Source organism: Trachypithecus francoisi, unplaced genomic scaffold, assembly GCF_009764315.1.
Source record: "Trachypithecus francoisi isolate TF-2019V2 unplaced genomic scaffold, Tfra_2.0 Contig01665, whole genome shotgun sequence".
Classification (NCBI taxonomy): domain Eukaryota; kingdom Metazoa; phylum Chordata; class Mammalia; order Primates; family Cercopithecidae; genus Trachypithecus; species Trachypithecus francoisi.
In genome coordinates, this window is record NW_022681447.1 from 221,330 (window position 1) to 241,200 (window position 19,871).

Sequence of the window (19,871 nt, forward strand, 5' to 3'; positions counted from 1 at the left end):
AAGAACTAGTGTGGAGGTAGGGCTGCACAGGCCCACAAAAATGACTTTGGCACTGACACAACCTGGAAGGCTCATTAGTACTGGTCTTCTAGAACTTCCTAGCAGCTATGACACAGCCCACTGACCCTTCCTCAGAGTATCCGGCTGCTCTGGCAACATGAGCTTCAAGTCCTGATTAAGGGAAGCTCTCCTGGCCAATCTCACAAAGTGTCAAGCAGACACCACAGGGCATTATTTACTATTAAGGAACCTACTTGCTACAAGAGAAATTGAAAGTCTCAGTCTGCCAGCTTGCAACTTAATATGCCCTGGGTCCAGCCCTACTGCTGGCATGAAAAGTTCCAGGACCTCTTGCTCTTTTATTTTCACAGGGAAAGGAAAGGAGGAAATACCTTATGCTGTCCGGCTTGCCTGCTCCCTGCCTGGGCTGAGCCCCCAGCCCTAGCAGCATTGACTAGTATGTTGCACATGTCATCCACTAGTCCTATGCCTCAGAGTGACTCTCAAAGAAGCTGACATGTCTATGTCCTCTTCCGGGAGCCTTTCCCTGACTCCTCAGACTGGGGTTCCCCCGACACTGCTCAACCACACCCTCTCATGCCTCTCTGCTACTCCATCTGGCCTTGTGGAAATTATGTCTTCCTTTCAAGACAAAGCTCTTCAAAGGCCTTACTCATCCCTGCACAGTGACACTAAATGAAATGTGTGTTGAGCTGAACTATTCTACCACTTAGAACTGTTTCTGCCTCTGCAAAACAAAGATCACAGTAAGCCCCTCCTCAGAAGATTAGCTGCAACTTAAATGAGGTGTCTGAAAAACTTTTTTTTTTTTTTTTTTGAGACGGAGTCTCGCTCTGTCGCCCAGGCTGGAGTGCGGTGGCCGCGATCTCGGCTCACTGCAAGCTCCGCCTCCCGGGTTCACGCCATTCTCCTGCCTCAGCCTCCCGAGTAGCTGGGACTACAGGTGCCCACCACCAGGTCCAGCTAATTTTTTCTGTTTTTAGTAGAGACGAGGTTTCACCGTGTTAGCCAGGATGGTCTTGAGCTCCTGACCTTGTGATCCACCCGCCTCAGCCTCCCAAAGTGCTGGGATTACAGGCTGAGCCACCGCACTCGGCCACTTTTTTTTTTTTTTTTTTCTACCCCCTTTTTTTTTTTTTGAGACGGAGTCTCGTTCTGTCGCCCAGGCTGGAGTGCAGTGGCCGGATCTCAGCTCACTGCAAGCTCTGCCTCCCGGGTTTACGCCATTCTCTCGCCTCAGCCTCCGAGTAGCTGGACTACAGGCGCCCGCCATCTCGCCCGGCTAATTTTTTGTATATTTTAGTAGAGACGGGGTTTCACCGTGTTAGCCAGGATGGTCTCGATCTCCTGACCTCGTGATCCGCCCGTCTCGGCCTCCCAAAGTGCTGGGATTACAGGCTTGAGCCACCGCGCCCGGCCCCTTTTTTTTTTTTTTTTTTTTTTTTGAGACGGAGTCTTACTCTGTTGCCTAGGCTGGAATGCAGTGGTGCGATCTCGACTCACTGCAACCTCCACCTCCTGGGTTCAAGCAATTCTCTGCCTCAGCCTCCTGAGTAGCTGGGATTACAGGCGCCTGCCACCATGCCCAGCTAATTTTTGCATTTTTAGTAGAGACAGAGTTTCACCATCTTGGCTATTCTTGTCTTGAACTCCTGACCTCAGGTTATCCACCCGCCTTGGCCTCCCAAAGTGCTGGGATTACAGGCGTGAGCCACAGCGCCCAGCCCTGAGCCACAGCGCCCAGCCCTGAAAAACTCTTTGAAGGGACTATGTACATCTCTCCTCTAGGGGACAGTCTTAGAAACTGAGTTGTTATGACACATTTCCAAGATGGCCACCATTTCCCATCTACTCCATGGCCTGCCTAGGCCAGGATGAACCAGAGATGGAGGGACTGGCCAAGATCCTAGCATGGTGACTGTCTCTCTCTGGCTATAGCTGCCTGCCTTACTGACAGGCCCGCAGGCCAAGAAGGTCAGGCTTTTGGGGGGGGGGGGGGGGGGGGGCAGCAGACCAGCCACCTGGAACCAGGGGCAGGATTGTGAGATCAGGCTCAATTATTTACCAAACCTATGCCTCCAAGACGACACATGGCCTAACTTTATGAGAAATCCTGGGGCTTTCTGAATCCAGAGGGAAGGTCAACCTGCCCAGTCCCAATTCTGTATACACCAAGATACAGCGTACCAAACACAGAAGGTAGCCCATCTCCTGAGACACTTTTAGCTATATTTCAAGCATTCAGTAGATGACAAAGATTCAATCTTCTACAACAACTCTACGGCATCATTAGACCGGTTTTGCTGATGAGGAAAACTGAGGCCCCCAAAATATTAATTTGCCCGAAGTCGAACAGTTAAAATGGTGGTGCTGTAACTCTAACCAAGTTTGCCATCAAACTTTCTGGATTTTGTTGTAGAGGCAGTAGGAAAAAAAAGCCCATCTGCGTTTCCTGGTAACAAGCCTGTCCTGGGGGCCTTGCTGGCCTCACTGAAAGGCACATGCACACCCACTAGCCCCGTGGAAACCCTCACCAAAGGGCACATGCACACCCACTAGCCCCATTTGCAAAGATGAGCTTATATCCCCCAGAGAGCTAGCAGTGTATTAGTGAAGGCTATCCACCTACTACTGGCCAGTCAGCTCTGAATTTTTTTTTTTTTTTTTTTGAGATGGAGTCTTGCTCTGTCGCCCAGGATGCCAGGCTGGGAGTTCAGTGGCATGATCTCAGCTCACTGCAAGCTCCGCCTCCCGGGTTCATGCCATTCTGCCACCTCAACCTTCCGAGTAGCTGGGACTACAGGCATCCGCCACCACAGCCGGCTAATTTTGTTTTTGTATTTTTAGTAGAGACACGGTGAAAACATGTTAGCCAGGATGGTCTCGTTCTGACCTCGTGATCCACCCGCCTTGGCCTCCCAAAGTGCTGGGATTACAGGTGTGAGCCACCATACCTGGCCTTGAAATTTTTTTTTTTTTCTGAGATGGAGTCTCACTCTACTGGAGTGGATGGCTCAATCTCGGCTCACTACAACCTCTGCCTCCCAGGTTCAAGTGATTCTCCTGCCTCAGCCTCCTGAGTAGCTGGGATTACAGGCACACAGCACACTACCACGCCCGGCTAATTTTTGTATTTTTAGTAGAGATAGGGTTTCACCATGTTGGTGAGGTTGGTCTCAAACTCCTGACCTCGTAATCCATCTACCTTGGCCTCCCAAAGCGCTGGGACTACAGGCATGAGCCACCGAGCCCAGCCAGCTCTGAAATTTTCATGGCCTATTTATTCTCTGCTTGCTCTGAACTTCATGATTAACACCATGGTTCACTGCTAGCTTCCTTTCTTTTACCGTCGTCTGACTTCTTGTCAGGCCTTGGCAGCAGCAAGGGCAGCCAACCCTGCTGGCCCAGAGCTCCTCCTGACGGTGCACAGCTCTGACTTCATCCTGTGGTTCCTCCCCCTCCAGTGGAATCAGAAGAGTCCACACAAGAGATGTGGCCCAGGACCTATCTGCCCTACTTTCCCAACTATTTTAAGCCAGAAAGCTAAATTTTGCTTTCACCAGCTGAACAAAATCAGACTTATTCCAGAACTGACAGGGATGCCCACTCTACCCAATACCAACTGTTAACTGGAAGAGTCACAGGCTGAGCTCACCAGTGCATGCCCTGTGCCTGGGTGATACACAGTCATTTCCAGATGGCTGGCCTAGGCCTGGGTCTCTGGGCATGTGGCCACCACACCACAGACCATGTAGCAGTGATTAAAGATAGCAGCAAGTAAGCAATTAGCCTTGAGGTAATTATTCTAATTAGTCCAATCGGAGTCTGTTTTAATCTGCCCCATGCAGCCAACAGGGAATAGGAGAATGAATGACAGATGAAGTGATATGAAGATAAAAAATATTTCCCTAAAGAACAGCATTAAGAGGGGATCCACCCAGGCCTAACATGGGAAGATTACAAAAGACAACCGACAACTAGGTTTGGAAAGGAGTCTGAAGCACTTCCAGAAGATTCTGTGAGGCCTTGCTCTAAATGCCCAGGTTTAGACACTGCTGAGTCAATGTGACGCACCAACATCCATGCTGATCACTATTAAACATAAAATTGTATTCCTGCCATGCGGTCTTGGACGGATACAGACACCATTGCCACCACCACCAACTGAAGTCTAAGATGTCTACTACTAGAATCCCTCCCCATCTGCACCGCACCACTGTTTTCACCAGCCCCTCCCTTCCAATCTGCAGCTTTACTGCTCATCACCTCTGCGCTAGGATCTGTAGCAGGAAACGAGAGAAAGCACCACTTCTTACCAGCTTATATGCAGGATTTGATGAGGGGCAGGTGTTCACTCACCTGCATACCAGGTAAGCTAAGTAAGCAGGTGCAGGAAGATTTAATTAGTGGAAGGGTCCAGACTCTAGAGCAGTGATTCTCAAGTATGGATTCTGCACTTCCCCTGCCTTGGCATTTGGCAGTGTCTGGATACTTTCTGGCTGTCATAAAAAATACTATTGGCACCTAGGAGATAGAAGCCAGGAATGCTGCTAAACAGTCTACAATGCACGAACAGCCCCACACAATGAAGCATTATTGAGCCCTAAATAACAATAGCACTGTTGAGAAGCCCTGATCTAGAGTTCACCAGAGCATCCTCAACCACAGTCTCTACTAATGAACTCCATCTGCCTCCCATCAACATCCACCCCCTCTTACCTATGGCTACTCCTATTACCGCAGTCAAAGACACCGCTGTTGTATACTTTCTCCATCTTTCTCTGCTTGGCTCATTCCTAGTCACTTTTCACATTCCAGTTCACTTCCTCCCCTAAACTTCCAACACTCTAAAGTGGGAAAGATGTCCCCCTTTAGTGTGCTTCTGCAGTTACCTTCCTGGGCTATAACTTATCCTCCTGTCTGAGGCCTCCATGGGGCTTAAACTCCATGATGGGAAACTGCCATGTTTCGGGTTCCACCAGATCCCTAGTTCCTTCCCCAATGAGAGAGCAGGGGATCACTGAGTGGTTGTATATGAAAGCAAGCACCGATTTAAGTACCTACCCCGTGCCAGGCCCTATCTTAGACAACAAATCACCACATTTAATTCTAATAGGCTTCGGAAGTTGGCAACATCCCCACTTACAGATGGGAAAGCCAGCTCAGAGAACGCCTACAAGATCCCAAAGCAAATAAGAGAAAAGCTAGATTCAAAGCCTGGGGCAGCACTTTTCAGGACATCGCTGAGCCTCCCACACTAACTCCACAGCCAAGTCTGAATCCAGAAGGGGTTGACAGGGACTGGGAAAGCTTTAGGACTTTACCATTCTGAGGAAAAGATGAAGAGACTTTTCCTGATGATGCAATCCCGTTGCTGATCACTAACAGACCTGCATACTAAGAACTCGAAACTTCAGTTCTTAAATGCAGGGTGTGCGTGTGTTAAGGAGAGGAGTAGTCCCAAAACCAAAAAAATGCCTTGTGATCCCCTCATTAAGCACCAGACCACTACTAGACCTCCTGACAACCACCCTGAGGTCCAATGACTACGCAGAAAATTAATATCCCATTAAGAGACCAAATGGTCCTTGTGTGAGGTAATTTCAGCACTGAGAACCCTTCAACGGGGTCAGAAACCAACCTGCTTTACACAGCGAGCACGCTGGAAGGGTGGGTCCTGGAAAACCCATGTTAAAGCATTCTGCCAAGACATCCATCTAGGAGCGCCATGAAGATCTGAGAAGCTCAGAGGGCCGTGATAAGGTGGCATCTGACAGGTAAGCTGTCCTCTAGGTTTCAGATGCCTAAGGAGTCACAGTATCGCTTCTGCTACTACTGACTTCCCAGACTCCCATCAGGCGGTCTTGGACATCACAAGGCTCTGCTGCCATCCCCAACATGGAAGGAGCCTCAGCTGTTCCACTCAAATGAGACAGATGACCTCCCCTCATGATATGAAGAGGGCACCAGGGACACTGCTTCTCCTTATGACTTTGGCCCTACTGACTCACTTCAGTACCTGGGCTGCTCACGACAAAAGCTCACTGTGTACTCTTGTATTTGGTGGTGGTCAACCAAGCTGCTCTGAAAACAGCTGCAGTCTAGACCTAAGAGGTTTTGGGGATTACTGAATTACATTACTAGGTTTACCTTTTTCAGGACTGGAAGGAGGCAGCTTCCAAATAAATTTTCACTTCACATTAACAGCAAAGGTGTTCCCACTGGCAATCTCCTCTGGAGGCCAGGGCACTGAGCTAATTCTCAGCAGGATCTGGGAATCGAATATAGGCCAAAAGCCAAAGTTCTGCTGCTCGCGCAACTATAAGGCCAAACAGTCAGGAAACCAGCTGTATTCTACTGTATTCAGTCCTGACTACAGGTAATACGTTCTTACAAAGAACTGATGGGCTCTTCTGCAGCCAGAAGAGAAGAATTTTAAGAGTGTGCTGCTCTCTATTCCTGGCCCAATCACTAATCTGTTCAACTCCAGGGAAGTCACTCCCTCTCCTGGGAATGGAGAATGTGCTTCAATTAAATAATCTCTGGGGCCTTTGCCTGTGACTACTTTCTCGGTTAAGGAATCCAAAAATGGCAGAACAAGAATGACTTTTAGATAGTAAATTAAGAAAAAAAATTTTTTTAAAGTATAGATTTGTAAATGGAAGGCCAGAATGGAAAACTGAAAAATTACAAAGGGATTCATGCTAAGAAATGGGTGGTGGGGAAAAAAAAAATCAAAGCGAACAGCCTTCTGAAAAGATGGCTTTTGATGAATTCTCAGTCAAGTCAGTGATCCCGTCAGGGGACAGGATTTCCACATCGGTTCCCTGTTTTCTTGCTATAGGTATCTTAAACACAGAACCCTTCTCTCGCTCCCTGCAACCTACAAACAGAAGAATTGGTCAGAACTGTAAAAAACGCAGACTCCTACGGGCTGCTGCTTTCTGGGCCAGGGTGGGTAGCTAAGGCAGCAGGCGCAGGGCCGCCCCCTCTACCCGGGTGGGTTACCTGAGCACAGTCACGCTTCCCCTGCGCACCGGCAGAGAAAGCACTGGTTCCGACACCCGAATAGGCTTGAACTGGAACTTGCAGCCGAAGCACAGCGCAGAGTCGCTAAAGAAGGACACGGACACGATGGGGCGCTCGAAGATGTGGATGGGGTCCACGTGAGACACGATGCAGCCGCCGGGCTGGTAGTCGTTGATGACGGCGCTGTTGACGAAACCCTCGGGGATGACGCGGTGTTCCACCAGCTTTTGGATCACCAGCTGGTGCACCCACTCGGGGATCTCGTCCACGTCGCCCGGCGGGTAGAGGCGCTCCTGGCCGGGCCCGCGCTTCTGCAGCTGGGCGCCGTAAGTGTAGCCTTCGCCGAAGAAGTACTTGTTGCGCAGTGGGGCCCGGTCCACCGTGTGCTCGTTGTACAGGCCCTTCTCAGCGCGGGACACCACCTCGTCAATGCGGGCCTCGATCTTGGCGCACTCGTCCTGACTAAAGAGGCGCATCTGGCGGATGCCGCTCTTCACCTTGCGCGCCTCCTCCTCCTTCTGCAGCTGCTGCTCCTCGTAGTCGCTGCGCTCGGGGTCCGAGTCCTCCTGATACTTGCGCTTGGCCCCGGACACCGGGTAAGGTTCGGCGGCAGCGGCGGCGGCGGCTGCGGCAGCCACAGCGGCGGCGGCGGCTGCGGCGGCCTCCCGGCTGCCCGCCTTATAGTTGTCCCGGGACGTCATGGACTTCAGCTTCTCACGCAGGTCCGTGTAGCCGCTGGCGGCCGCCATGGCCCCCGCGACGCTGCTCTAGGGTCCTCCGGGGCGGGCGGGGCAGCCGGGCATGGCTCTGAGGGGACGCGCCCCGGGGCCCCCGGAAGGAGGGGATTCCCTAGCGCCGAACCCCCATGCGTGAACGGGGGACCCGGCGGGGGGCGTCGAGGGTCCGGGCGTGGGGTAAGGCCTCAGGAGCGAAGGGTCATGCAACGGTGGCGACAACGGGGCTTCTTCCTCCTCCACCTTCTCCACGTCCCGGGGGGCAGGGGCGTCGGCAGCGCCTCATGCCGCGGAGGGCTGCTGCGGAGACGGGGCCCGACTCCCGACCAGACCCTCGGACGTCCGGCCCGGCCCGCACTTTAAAGCTCTCCTCACGACGTCACGGGCCGCCAGCCCGACGTCCGCCAGCGCCGCTCCTTAGCGGGCTCCTCACCGCGCACGCGCAGTGCCGCCGGCCACCGCGGCTCCGCGCGCTACGGGCATGCGCGTGCGTGCATGCCGGGTGGCAGAGGCGCCGGCGCAAGCGCAGACGAGGAACCACGCGCCGTCCGCCGCCCCTCCCCCACTCGCTGAGGGGCTTCGAGGGAGCGCTCTCAAATAGCAACCTGTCTTCACGCCGCGCCGCCTCCAGGACCGAAGGGCTCCCTCTACAGGGGTGCGCTCACACTGCCAAGAGTGTCGCCATGCCGCGTCACGGCATCGTCCGAATGCCCGCAGACGCCTCAACCCCAGCGCGCAATCACCGGGGAACCGCCACAACCTAGCCCGCTCCGTTACCTCCCCCTTTAGCGCTTCCACTCCTTTAATTGGGCCGTGGGCCACGCGCCGGGCAGGCCCTGACTGGAGTTTCCGGAAGTCGGTTGGTAATCATGCGTGTCAATCAGGCAGTCTCCTTGGTTACTGCGTCCGTCACTTAATTAGTGGCTGGGCGAGCAGCGAGGACCCCTGAAGGAGAAATGGTTGGCTAAATAAGTGCCTGAATGGAGACTCCGCCTGAGGAAAGCCCTTAGGACTTCTAAGGAAACTTCTGAAACCCGCGAAAACTTCTCAGACTGCGGGACCGAGAGCACCCAACCCCAGCTCTGAACCCAGATAGGAACGTCCGGCACAAGCCGGACGCGCGTTGTCGGGGTACAAGCCAGCCTGCCGCCGCTCGGAGCGGACGTTTCACGAGTCACGTCCCGGTGACGGCGGGCGCGGGGGCGCGCTGGGGTTGGCGTCAAGCCTCGTTGGTGCTGGAGATGGGCGTGGGGGCACCTCCTACGGGGACGACGGAAGAAAACTCCAGGAAACAAACGGGCGCAAGGATAAGGCTAAGCTATAGATAGTGACTACAGTCAATTCAAAAAAGTTTTGAAGCAGTCAGCCAAGGCGTGGCCAGGCGCGGGGGCTCACGCCTGTAATCCCAGCATTTTGCGAGACCAGGGCGGGCGGATCACTTGAGCCCAGGAGTTCGACACCAGCGTGGCCAACATGGCAACCCCATCTCTACAATAAAATTTCAAAAAAAGAACTGGGCGTGGTGGTGCGCGCCTGTGGTTCTAGCTCCTCGGGAGGCTGAGGTGGGAGGACCCCTTGAGCCCAGGGGCTTGAGGCTGCAGAGAGCCGAGATCGCGCCACTGCACTCCCGTCTGGGCGACACAGCTCTAAAACGAAACAAAAAGGCGTGGCCGTGCAGGATGCACTGGAGGGCTCCAACAAATGGGGGGGGTTCTGCTGGAAAATCTCCCATGTCTCTCCAGGATAAAGTTCCCCTGCTTTATTTGGCTCTCAAAGCTTTTCTTCAAGACCCTTCTGGCCTTGGCTCCTCTCATCTTTCCACGTACACTGAGCCCCAGCCCGGTCCTCATCCTGTAAGCCAGGTCTACAAGCATACTGTGTCTCACCTCCTGGCCTTTGCCCGGGCTGTTTCCGCCACCCGAAATGCCAGTTCCTTATCACCCGTCTCCTCCTCCTCCTCCTCGCCCTCGTCCTCGTCCTACTCCTCCGTTGCCCAGGCTGGAGTGCAGTGTCACTATCTCGGCTGACTGCAACCTCGACCTCCTGGGTTCAAGCGATCCTCCCACACCTCAGCCTCCTGAGTAGCTGGAACTACAGGCATGCACCACCACACTCCGCTAATTTTTCTGTTTTTAGTAGAGATGGGGTTTCACCATGTTGCCCAAATTGGTCTTGGAACTCCTGGGCACAAGATCCTCCCGCCTCGGCCTCCCAAAGTGCTGGGATTACAGGCGTGAGCCACCTCGCCCAGCCTGGAATGGACATTTTTTTAAAAAAATTCCCATTTTTACTATGTGCCAGGACCTGTACATATACTAGCCCAATTAATCGTCCAAACACTTCAATGAGGGGGGCATCATTATTATTACCATTGTATATATAGGGAAACAGGCCCAGAGAGGTGAAATGACTTGCCCAAGGCCATACAGCGAGTATGTGGCCTAGTGATGACTCAAACCCAGGCTGCCTGGTTCCAGAATCTGTGCTGTCCCTCACTGGGGCTCAGAGACGGGAGAGTCCTAGCTCAAGAGCAGTCAGGGAGGAACACAGGAAAGCTTCCAGTGCAGTGTCCAGGATGGGAGAGGCTGTCAACCTAGAGAAGAGGTGATTCACATTGTGGCTCAACCTGGACGATCTACTTCCAAGGAACCGCTTATGGTCTGTGTGGGAGGCCCCAGTCCTATTCTGAAAGCCAAAAGGGCCCTCTTGTTTTCATTCTGCCACATCATCCCTTCCTGAACCTCACAGTTTAGCTCGACTAGGGAAAAGGTTTTGGGGCAAAAATAATTAGCCTGACACCCCCTCCCCCTCACACACACCATGTATGATCTCACAACACTGAGAAATGAGGGGCAGAGGGCAGGACTCAGGGCTGCCTCATGTTGGAGCCCACTGTGCTCTGTTTTGGGGAGTCCCTATACTGAGGGAGCATCAGCGCAGCAGGCAGAACCCCAGGGGTTAGGTGAGCTGCCGCCAGGCGCAGCCCCTGTGCAGTGGTAACTTGATTGACACCACACTCTTTCTGGTAAGTTCCTTACTTTCCTCCCCTTGGGGTCTGCTTCTGGGTAAAGCCAACCCAAGACAGTGGTGAAAAGCGGGACAGTCCTGTGGCAGTTTTATCAGGGCTCTTTCTTGATCCTTTCCATCCTAGGATGGTCTGATTGACCCCCTAGTCCTGCCAGCTGGACCTTCTAATTTCTCCCAAGTTCTCCCCACCCATCACCACCACTAGAATCCATGACAAGTTTTACAGCTGACACTGCAGCGGTCAACTCCTACATTCACTCTTTGTTCAGTGGTCAGAATGGCTTTTACAAAGTACAATCTGTGCAGGTTGCACTTCCCCTTCCCTCTCTGGAAAAACTTTGAAGGCTCCTCATGGCTGTTGGAATGAAATCCTAAATTTTTTTTTTTTTTTTTTTTTTTTGAGACTGAGTCTCGGCCGGGCGCGGTGGCTCAAGCCTGTAATCCCAGCACTTTGGGAGGCCGAGACGGCGGATCACGAGGTCAGGAGATCGAGACCATCCTGGCTAACATGGTGAAACCCCGTCTCTACTAAAAATACAAAAAATTAGCCGGGTGAGGTGGCGGGCGCCTGTAGTCCCAGCTACTCGGGAGGCTGAGGCAGGAGAATGGCCTAAACCCGGGAGGCGGAGCTTGCAGTGAGCTGAGATCCGCCACAGCACTCCAGCCTGGGCGACAGAGCGAGACTCCGTCTCAAAAAAAAAAAAAAAAAAAAAAAAAAAAAGAGACTGAGTCTCACTCTGTCACCCAGGCTGAAGTACAATGGTGTGATCTCGGCTCACTGCAACTCCCACCTCCTGGGTGCAAGTGACTCTTGTGTCTCAGCCTCCTGAGTAGCTGGGATTACAGGCGCATGCCACCATGCCTGGCTAAGTTTTGTATTTTTAGTAGAGGCAGGGTTTCACCATGTTGGCCAGACTGGTCTCAAACTCCTAAGCTCAAGTGATCCACGGGCCTCAGCCTCCCAAAGTGCTGGGATTACAAGTGTTAGTCACCATGCCTGGCCTAGAAATCCTAAATTCTTTTTTTTTTTTCGGAGATGGAGTCTCACTCTGTCACCCAGGCTGGAGTGCAGTGCCATGATCTTGGCTCACTGCAACCTCTGCCTCCTGGGTTCAAGCGATTCACCTGCCTAAGTTTCCTGAGTAGCTGGGATTACGGGGGCACGCTGCCCTATATATTATTCATATTGCAGTAGAAACGGGGTTTCACTATGTTGCCCAGGCCGGTCTCGAACTCCTGAGCTCAGGAAATCCGCCTGCCTCAGCCTCCCAAAGTGCCAGGATTACAGACGTGAGCCACTGCACCCGGCCCAGAAATCCTAAGTTCTTAATGTATCCCAGAAGCCCTATCCAAACTGTCTTGGCCCGCCTCTTCAGTCTCAGATCCTGCTACAAGTAATGCGCACCTCAGGGCCCCTGCATACGTTGTTCTCTCTCCTCATTCCCTAGCTAACTCCCACTCACAGGTCTTATCCTAGTTTGCGGTGATTTGACTGTGATTAACTGCCAGTGCCTGGTATTTGCCTCGTTCACAGTAGGTATTGCTGCTGCCATGGATCTTGCAACTATGCCCCCATCTACCTATCTAGTCTCCCATTCCCAAGTCTTCCCTGCCCAGCACAAGCTCCCCAAAGCACCAGCACTTTCTGTCAACATTCATTCGTTTATTTTTTCATTCATATGACAAACATTTTTTAAGTGCTTACTCTCTGTTAGGCATCCTCCTAGGTTATGGAAGATACAGCAGGGAACAAACATGATTTTCTTTGGAATGTTTATCCCGCTCTCTTCCATCTATTCTTAGCAAACTCCTACTTATCTTTCAAAACTCAATGCTAATGTCCCATTTTCCAAGAAGCCTTTTCCCAGATTTCTCCCTTATACCACTCAAACTTGTGTGGCCCATCAAGTGTTGGGGGTTTGGGGTTGGGGATACCCAAGGAGTGGGGGATGGTCTGTTCGTAGGGAGTGAGTCAGGGGCCTAAGGTAACTCCAACTCCTGCCTCCTCCCTCAGGCTTGTTTTCCAGCCACTTAGCAACTCCATGGAGAAATGGCTGCCAGGCACACCTTTTGTTTGCACAGAAATAACCAAAGACCAGAAATCCAGGCTGACTGGCAGCACAGGGAGGAGCCCCTTAGAAGGACATGTAGGTGCTAGGATGTGGAGTTGGAGCAGATTCCAACATCAGACCCTGAGTAAACCAAAGGCAGAGTCCAATTCATCTAGGCAACTGGTGTGGGGCTTCTGTGCCACAGGCAGGAGTTAGGGGCAGGGTCTGTAATGGGTACATGGCAGGAGGCCTCATGGTCCTGCCTTCTGCTCCACTGCACCATGGGCCAGACTTTTGAAAGTTCCTCCTGCTATCTGACCCAAGTCTGCATGCTGCCATTCCATCCCAATTCAGGATGGGTCTTCTTGGGTTCTTGGGGATTTTAGTTGCTCCTCCTGTTTCCTCTTAGTGTCCTCCAAGGCTCTGGCCCCTTACAGGGGTCATTGATCCTGAGAGGTCTAGTGATTTCTCTGAGGCCACACAGTGAGTCTTCTGGAGAAGGTACTGGAGGGCTGGGAGCCGGGTCACAGCAGGGTGATCTCGCTGGGGGGCAATGTGAGCCGCTTCTCACGGGCACTGAGCAGGTTCTCCACATGCACGGCTACCACACGACACAGTTCCAGTCCCTGCAGGTGACAGTGACAATCCACGCCCACCCAACACTTGCCCAGCTCTTACCTTGGGGTGGGATGTACAGAATGGAGAGGTGGTTGGGAGATAGGTGGAGACCACCATTCATGCAGGAACCCTTGTCCCCACCTCCCCCAGGGCCTGAGAGGAGCATGAAGAGCTGGAAGGCCAAATGGTGGGGTGTGGGATGCAAGGGGTAAGCAAGCAGGAGACCAAGTGCCTCTGCTGGCTTTGCTCCGTGTGAGCTGTGTGACCCGGGGTCTATCACTTCACCTCTCTGAGCTTCAGTGGCCTCATCTGTAAAGTCTCAGTTGACCAGGGGACTGCCTCACAGACTGGGCTGTGGTGAGGATTCAGTGGTGCTTTACTGCATGTAAATTCTTTTTTTTTTTTTTTTTTGAGACAAGAGTTTTGCTCTGTCACCAGGCTGGAGTGCAATGGTGCGATCTTGGCTCACTGCAACCTCCGCCTCCCAGGTTTAAGCCATTTTCCTGCCTCAGCCTCCCGAGTAGCTGGGACTACAGGCACGCACCACCATGCCCAGCTAATTTTTGTATTTTTAGTAGAGATGGGGTTTCACCATGTTGGCTAGGATGGTCTCCATCTCTTGACCTCATGATCTGCCCGCCTTGGCCTCCCAAAGGGCTGGGATTACAGGCGTGAGCCACCATGCCCGGCCACGTGTAAATGCTTTAGATTTAAAAAGTATGAATCCAATCAATAAAAACAGTTTCTAACTGTCTGTTGCCATGGTTACCGCCTGGCTCCCACAGTGCACAATGGGCAGTGACCCAGGCTCAGTGCTCCCAATTGGAGAGGGGTAGGGGAAGGCATCAGGGAATTGTGGAAATCAATCTGTGAATGTGGTTCTCGGATGGAAGCCATTGTTGGAATCCCCCCAGAGAAGCTGCTCTGAGAAAGGATAAAATCATGTTAGCAGCACTCTCTGAGTGGTAACTGTGTGCCAGGCCTTGTCCTAAAGGACTGATGTGTCCTATCTGTTTTAATCCCCCCAGTGTCTCTGAGAGAGAGGAGCTATTATATCCCATTCCATAGATGGGGAAACTGAGGCACGGAGCCTTGAAGCTCCAGACTGCACAACTGGTAGGTGGTGGGATTTGAACCTGGATGGTAAGAGGCCTGAGGATCACACTCTGACGTGCTCTCTGCTGAGGTTAGCTGTGCTGGCCCTGCCTTGGGGGCCACCTCTGCTAATTAAACCAGTGTGTGTGAATGGAGTCTTCTTCTCTAGCCAATCCTTTACCTACCCACATGCTGCCATGTTCTAGGCCTTTCTGGGATTGTTGCTGCATTTGACAGTGTGGAACCTGAGGCTCAGTGAGAAGCAGGGATGCCTCAAGATCCCCTCACACAGCCTGTCAGAGGTGGGCAGGATGGGGACCCAGGTCTGTTGGTGCCACACTGCTGCATTCAGACATCACCTCCTCCTGGAGGCTCTTCCTGATTACCTCCCAGATAGCTCAGGTCCCCTGTACACCCTGCCAGCACTGATCAAGGTATATTTTATATCTGAGACTTGAGGCTCTGTGAGGGCCAGGGTTGAGGGGGTCTCAGTCACTTCAGTATCTTTGCTACACAGAGATGCTCAGTGGACCTATGCTGAATGAGTGAATGAATGTAGCCCCTGACACATACAGGCCAGAGGCAGAGATGGCAGCATAAGGAGGTCACGTGGTGCTACAAGGAAGTGGGAAAACCAAAGAGGCCTTCATCCATCCATCCATCCACCCACCCACCCACCCATGCAACCAACAAATATGTATTGAGCATCTACTATGTTCCAGGCACTGACTTATGGACACAGCACGAACAAGATGGACACAGTCCTGCTCTCTTGGAGCTGACATTCTGATGGGGGAATGATACAGTTTGGATATTTGTCCCTTCCAAATCTCATGTTGAAATGTGATCCCTGGCCAGGCATGGTGGCTTATGCCTGTAATTCCAGCACTTTGGGAGGCCAAGGTGGGCGGATCACTTGAGGCCAGGAGTTCGAGACTGGCCTGGCCAACAGGGCAAAACTTGTCTCTACTAAAATACAAAAAAATAGCCAGGCGTGGTGGCGCGTGCCTGTAATCCCAGTATTTGGCAGGCTGAGGCAGAAGAATCACTTGAACTGGGGAGGCAGAGGTTGTAGTGAGCCGAGATTACTCCAGCCTAGGCGACAGAGCAAGATACTGTATCAAAAAAAAAAAAAAAAGAAAGAAAAGAAATGTGATCCCCAATGTTGGAGATAGGGCGTGGTGGGAGGTGTTGGGTCTTGGAGGCAAATCCCTCATGAATGGCTTGGTTACCGGAGGTAATTAGTGAGTCCTCACTCTAATAGTTCACACGGCCGGGCGTGGTGGCTCACGCCTGTAATCCCAGCACTTTGGGAGGCCGAGGCGGGCGGATCACAAGGTCAGGAGATCGAGACCACGGTGAAACCCCGTCTCTACTAAAAATACAAAAAAAAAAAAAGCCGGGCGCCGTGGCGGGCGCCTGTAGTCCCAGCTACACGGGAGGCTGAGGCAGGAGAATGGCGGGAACCCGGGAGGCGGAGCTTGCAGTGAGCCGAGATCATGCCACTGCACTCCAGCCTGGTGGACAGAGCGAGACTCCGTCTCAAAAAAAAAAAAAAAAAAATAGTTCACACAAGAGCTGGTTGTTTGGACCCTCTCTCTCTCATTCCCTCTCTTGCCATGTGATGTGCCTGCTTCCCCTTTGCCTCCTGCCTTGAGTAAAAGCTTCCTGAGGCCTCCACAGAAGCCAAGCAGATGCTGGCACCACGCTTCTTGCACAGGCTGCAGAGCCGTGAGCCAGATGAACCTCTTTTCTTTGTCAATTATGCAGCCTCGGGTATTCCTTTATAGCAACATAAAACGGACTAATATAAGGAGATAATACATAAACAAATAACTAAATGATTTCCAAGCCATAATAAGGGCTATGGAGGCAAGGATCATGAGTTCTTAGGGACGAGGGTTAGGAAAGGCTTCTAGAAAAAGGTGATATTTGTGTTGAAACCCAAATAAAGGGAGACAATGGGCCCTGTGATGAATCAGGGAAGAGCATTCCAAGTGGAGAGGACAGTGAGGGCAGAGGACCCAGGGCAGGGAGAACAAACTCAGCACAAGGGAGCCAGGGTGGCTGGAGGAATGAGCAGAGGGGAGGGAGGTGGCAGAGGAGGCCACAGAGGTCATGAGAGGAAGGGACAGGGATGGGAAGGACTCCCAGATTTGGGGCCTGAGTGCCTGGGAGGATTGGGAGGAAAGCTGTAGAGGACTGTTGGTCTCCAAGGGGGATGCTGAGGGAGCCTGGAGCTCAGGTAGTCTGGGCAGGAGGTAGAAATATAGATGCTGTGATGGTAGACATGGTTTTGAAAGCCTCAGTATCAGATAGGGCACCCTGGGGAGAGGCCCAGACTCAGCAACGTTTAGATTGTCTAGGGGGCCAGGAGTGGTGGCTTACGCCTGTATGCCCCTCCCTACACTTTGGGAAGCTAAGGTGGATGGATCACTTGAGGTCAGAAGTTCGAGACCAACCTGGCCAAAATGGTGAAACCCCATCTCTACTAAAAATACAAAAATTAGCCAGGCATGGTGGCACACACCTGCAGTCCCAGTTACTCAGGCGGCTGGGGTGGGATTATTGCTTGAACCCAGCAGGTGGACGTTGCAGTGAGCTAAGATCACACCACTGCACTCCAGCCTGGGCAACACAGCAAGACTCTTTCTCAAAAAAAAAAAAAAAAAAAAAAAAAAGATTGTCTAGGGGAGGAAGGACCAGAAAAGAACAAGAAGAAATGACCAGGTTCATACAAGAAGGTTGGAGAAGGCCGGGTGCAGTGGCTCACACTTATAATCCCAGTACTTTGGGAACTGAGGTGGGAGGATCATTTGAGGCCAGGAATTTAAAATTAGTCTGGGCAACATACCAAGACCCTGTTTCTACTGAAAAAAAAAAAAAAAAAAAGGAGGTAGGAGAACACCACAGAGCCATTGTACGGGCTCAGGGAGGTAGCCTCTGGGAAGGAGGCGGCAGGCCTGGGGCCCAAGGCTACCAGTGGGTAAGGCAAGGATCTATGTGACCCCAGGCAGGAGCAGATTGGGGTGTAGTGGGGAGTGCATAAGGACCCTAGACCCAAGTAACAGGCTCTCCAAGGGGCACAGGGGGTCAAGGAGACTTTGTCTGGTCCTGTCCCTCAGAGGCAGGGCTAGGGCAGTGGAAGTCTCTCTCCCTTACCCTAGGAAATCCCCCCCTCCAAGACAGGCCTTATCATGGGAGTGGTGCTGGGCCCAGACCTGGAGGGGGGATGTCACAGGTTGGACAGGGCAGACGTGTGGGTGTCAACCTCAGTTCTGCTCCTTCTCTGGGCCTGAATCCTATCTCTTCAGTGGGGTGAAAACGCTAGTCCTGCCCTGACCCCAGGAGGCTATGAGACTTGGACAGGAGCCTAGAGGTCATCCATGCTTTTTTACATTTTATTTTAGAGATAGGGTCTCATTTTGTCACCCAGGCTGGAGTGCAGTGGCACCATCACAGCTCACTGCAGCGTCGAACTCCAACTCCTGGGCTCAAGTCGTCCTCCCGCCTCAGCCTCCTGAATAGCTAGGACTATAGGCGCTTTTTAAAAAAAATTTTTGCAGAGACTAGGTCTCACTATGTTGCCTGGTCTCAAACTCCTGGGTTCAAGTGATCCTCTTGCCTTGCCTCAGCCTCCCAAAGTGCTGGGATTACAGGCATGAGCCACAGTGCCTGTCTCACCCCTGCTTTTTAAGTAATAGCCACAGTTGCTGCAAATATAGGAAGGCACAGGACAGGTGGGTCTCAGTTTCACCATCTGTCACACAGGAAGCCCAGTTTCTCCACCCTCAATCCTGGGGCCTACAATCCAGCCTCCACATCTCAGCCCAGGTGAACTTTCTCAAACCTCTAGTGTCCTTGTCCTGTCACCAATCTTCTATGGCTCCATACTGCTCTTTGCCGTGTTCCCACTGCCAAGTTGCTTCCCTGGATGACCACCATAATGATCTGCAGTTCTGTGCTGCGCTGTGGTTGGTTCTGTCCCATGCACTGGCCTGGATACTCCCTGGGACATGGCAGGGACCTGACATATCTTGGAGCCAGGCCCCGAGAAGGGCCCAGTAAAGGTAATGTTGGGCTGAGGGCTGGGCCCACCTGCTCCAGCTGCAGCTGCAAGGTGTGCTGGGCCGCCACGTCCCCCAGCGCAATCTCCACGTAGGGGTAGCTGGAGTTGGCCGTGGGCCGCTGGGTCCGCGTCGACTGGATCTCCTTCAGGGGGAACTTCACCATCAATTCCTGGGAGTAGGGGGAGAGGGGCCGGACAGGCCTGTGGGTAAGGACAGTCTCAACCACTCTTACCCCTCCCCTGCAAATCAGATCTACAGGAGGCAGGAGACTCCAGTTCAAGTACCAGTTCCCCAGTGACTTGTGTGACCTTGAGCAAATCACTTTACCTCTCTGGACCTCAGTTTCCTCACCTGTGAAATTGATTCAACAAATACTGATGATGCATCTACCATGTGTCAGGCACTGCTTTAAGTGCTCTAAGTGCTTGGGATACAGAGGTATTGGTGCCCTGAACTTCACATCAAAGTTGCTTCTTGTGAACACCTACACCTCTTTTTTAAACTTCCTTTTTGTGGAAAACGGGGCCTCCTGTGTTGCCCAGGCCAGTCTCAAACTCCTGGGCTCAAGGAATCCTCCTGCCTCTGATTCCCTAAGTGCTAGGGTTACAGATGTGAGTCAAGTACCTAGCCTGCCTAGGGGCTTTTCTTCTGGCCCAGGAAGCAAACTTAGACCACATCCAGGGAAAGTCAGAGTGATAGAGAGTTAATGCCTCAGAAAGAAGCCCTTGCTAATGACAGATGGGAAGTGTTGAATAGACACCCCAGCTCCCTCATTCCCAGGAGAGAAGCAAAGCTCTAGGCTGTCTCTCAGGGCTCCCCAACTGGACTGACCTCCAGGTGCCCACATCAGCAACTTGCTTGCTAACACCCCCTCTACTGGCTCCATCCCTTCCCTGTCTCACTTCCTCACTCCAGTATTTCCTGGAATCAACTCTCTAAATCAACCACTTGCCCTGGAATCCCCGTCTCAGGGTCTAGTTCTGGGAGCAAAAACTAAGGGGGTAACAGGTCCTACTTACTATGAGCTGAATCATGTCCCCCACCAAATTCCCGTGTTGAAACCCTAACTCCCAGTGCCTCAGAATGTATTTAGAAATAAGGGCTTTAAAGAGGTGACTAAGTTAAAATGAAACTGTTAGGATGGGCCCTACTCCAATATGACAGGTGTCCTTATAAGAGGAAATTAGGATACACAAAGAGACACCAGGGCTGTGCGCACACAGAGG

At 52.3% G+C, this 19,871-nt stretch overlaps 2 protein-coding genes across 2 annotated transcripts in view; both read right to left on the reverse strand.

Annotated features, from left to right (window-relative positions):
- ALKBH5 (alkB homolog 5, RNA demethylase) overlaps positions 1-8,561 on the reverse strand; it is a 28,197-nt gene extending 19,636 nt beyond the window's left edge. The window contains exon 1 of the mRNA XM_033196445.1: positions 7,030-8,561. Within this exon, the coding sequence (XP_033052336.1) occupies positions 7,030-7,799 (770 nt within the window). The 5' untranslated portion in view covers positions 7,800-8,561. The remainder of the gene's footprint in view (positions 1-7,029) is intronic.
- Positions 8,562-12,460: 3,899 nt separating this feature from the next.
- Positions 12,461-19,871, reverse strand: part of MYO15A (myosin XVA) — a 64,212-nt gene continuing 56,801 nt past the window's right edge. The window contains 2 exon segments of the mRNA XM_033196432.1: positions 12,461-13,488; positions 18,674-18,814. Of these exon segments, the coding sequence (XP_033052323.1) occupies positions 13,387-13,488; positions 18,674-18,814 (243 nt within the window). The 3' untranslated portion in view covers positions 12,461-13,386.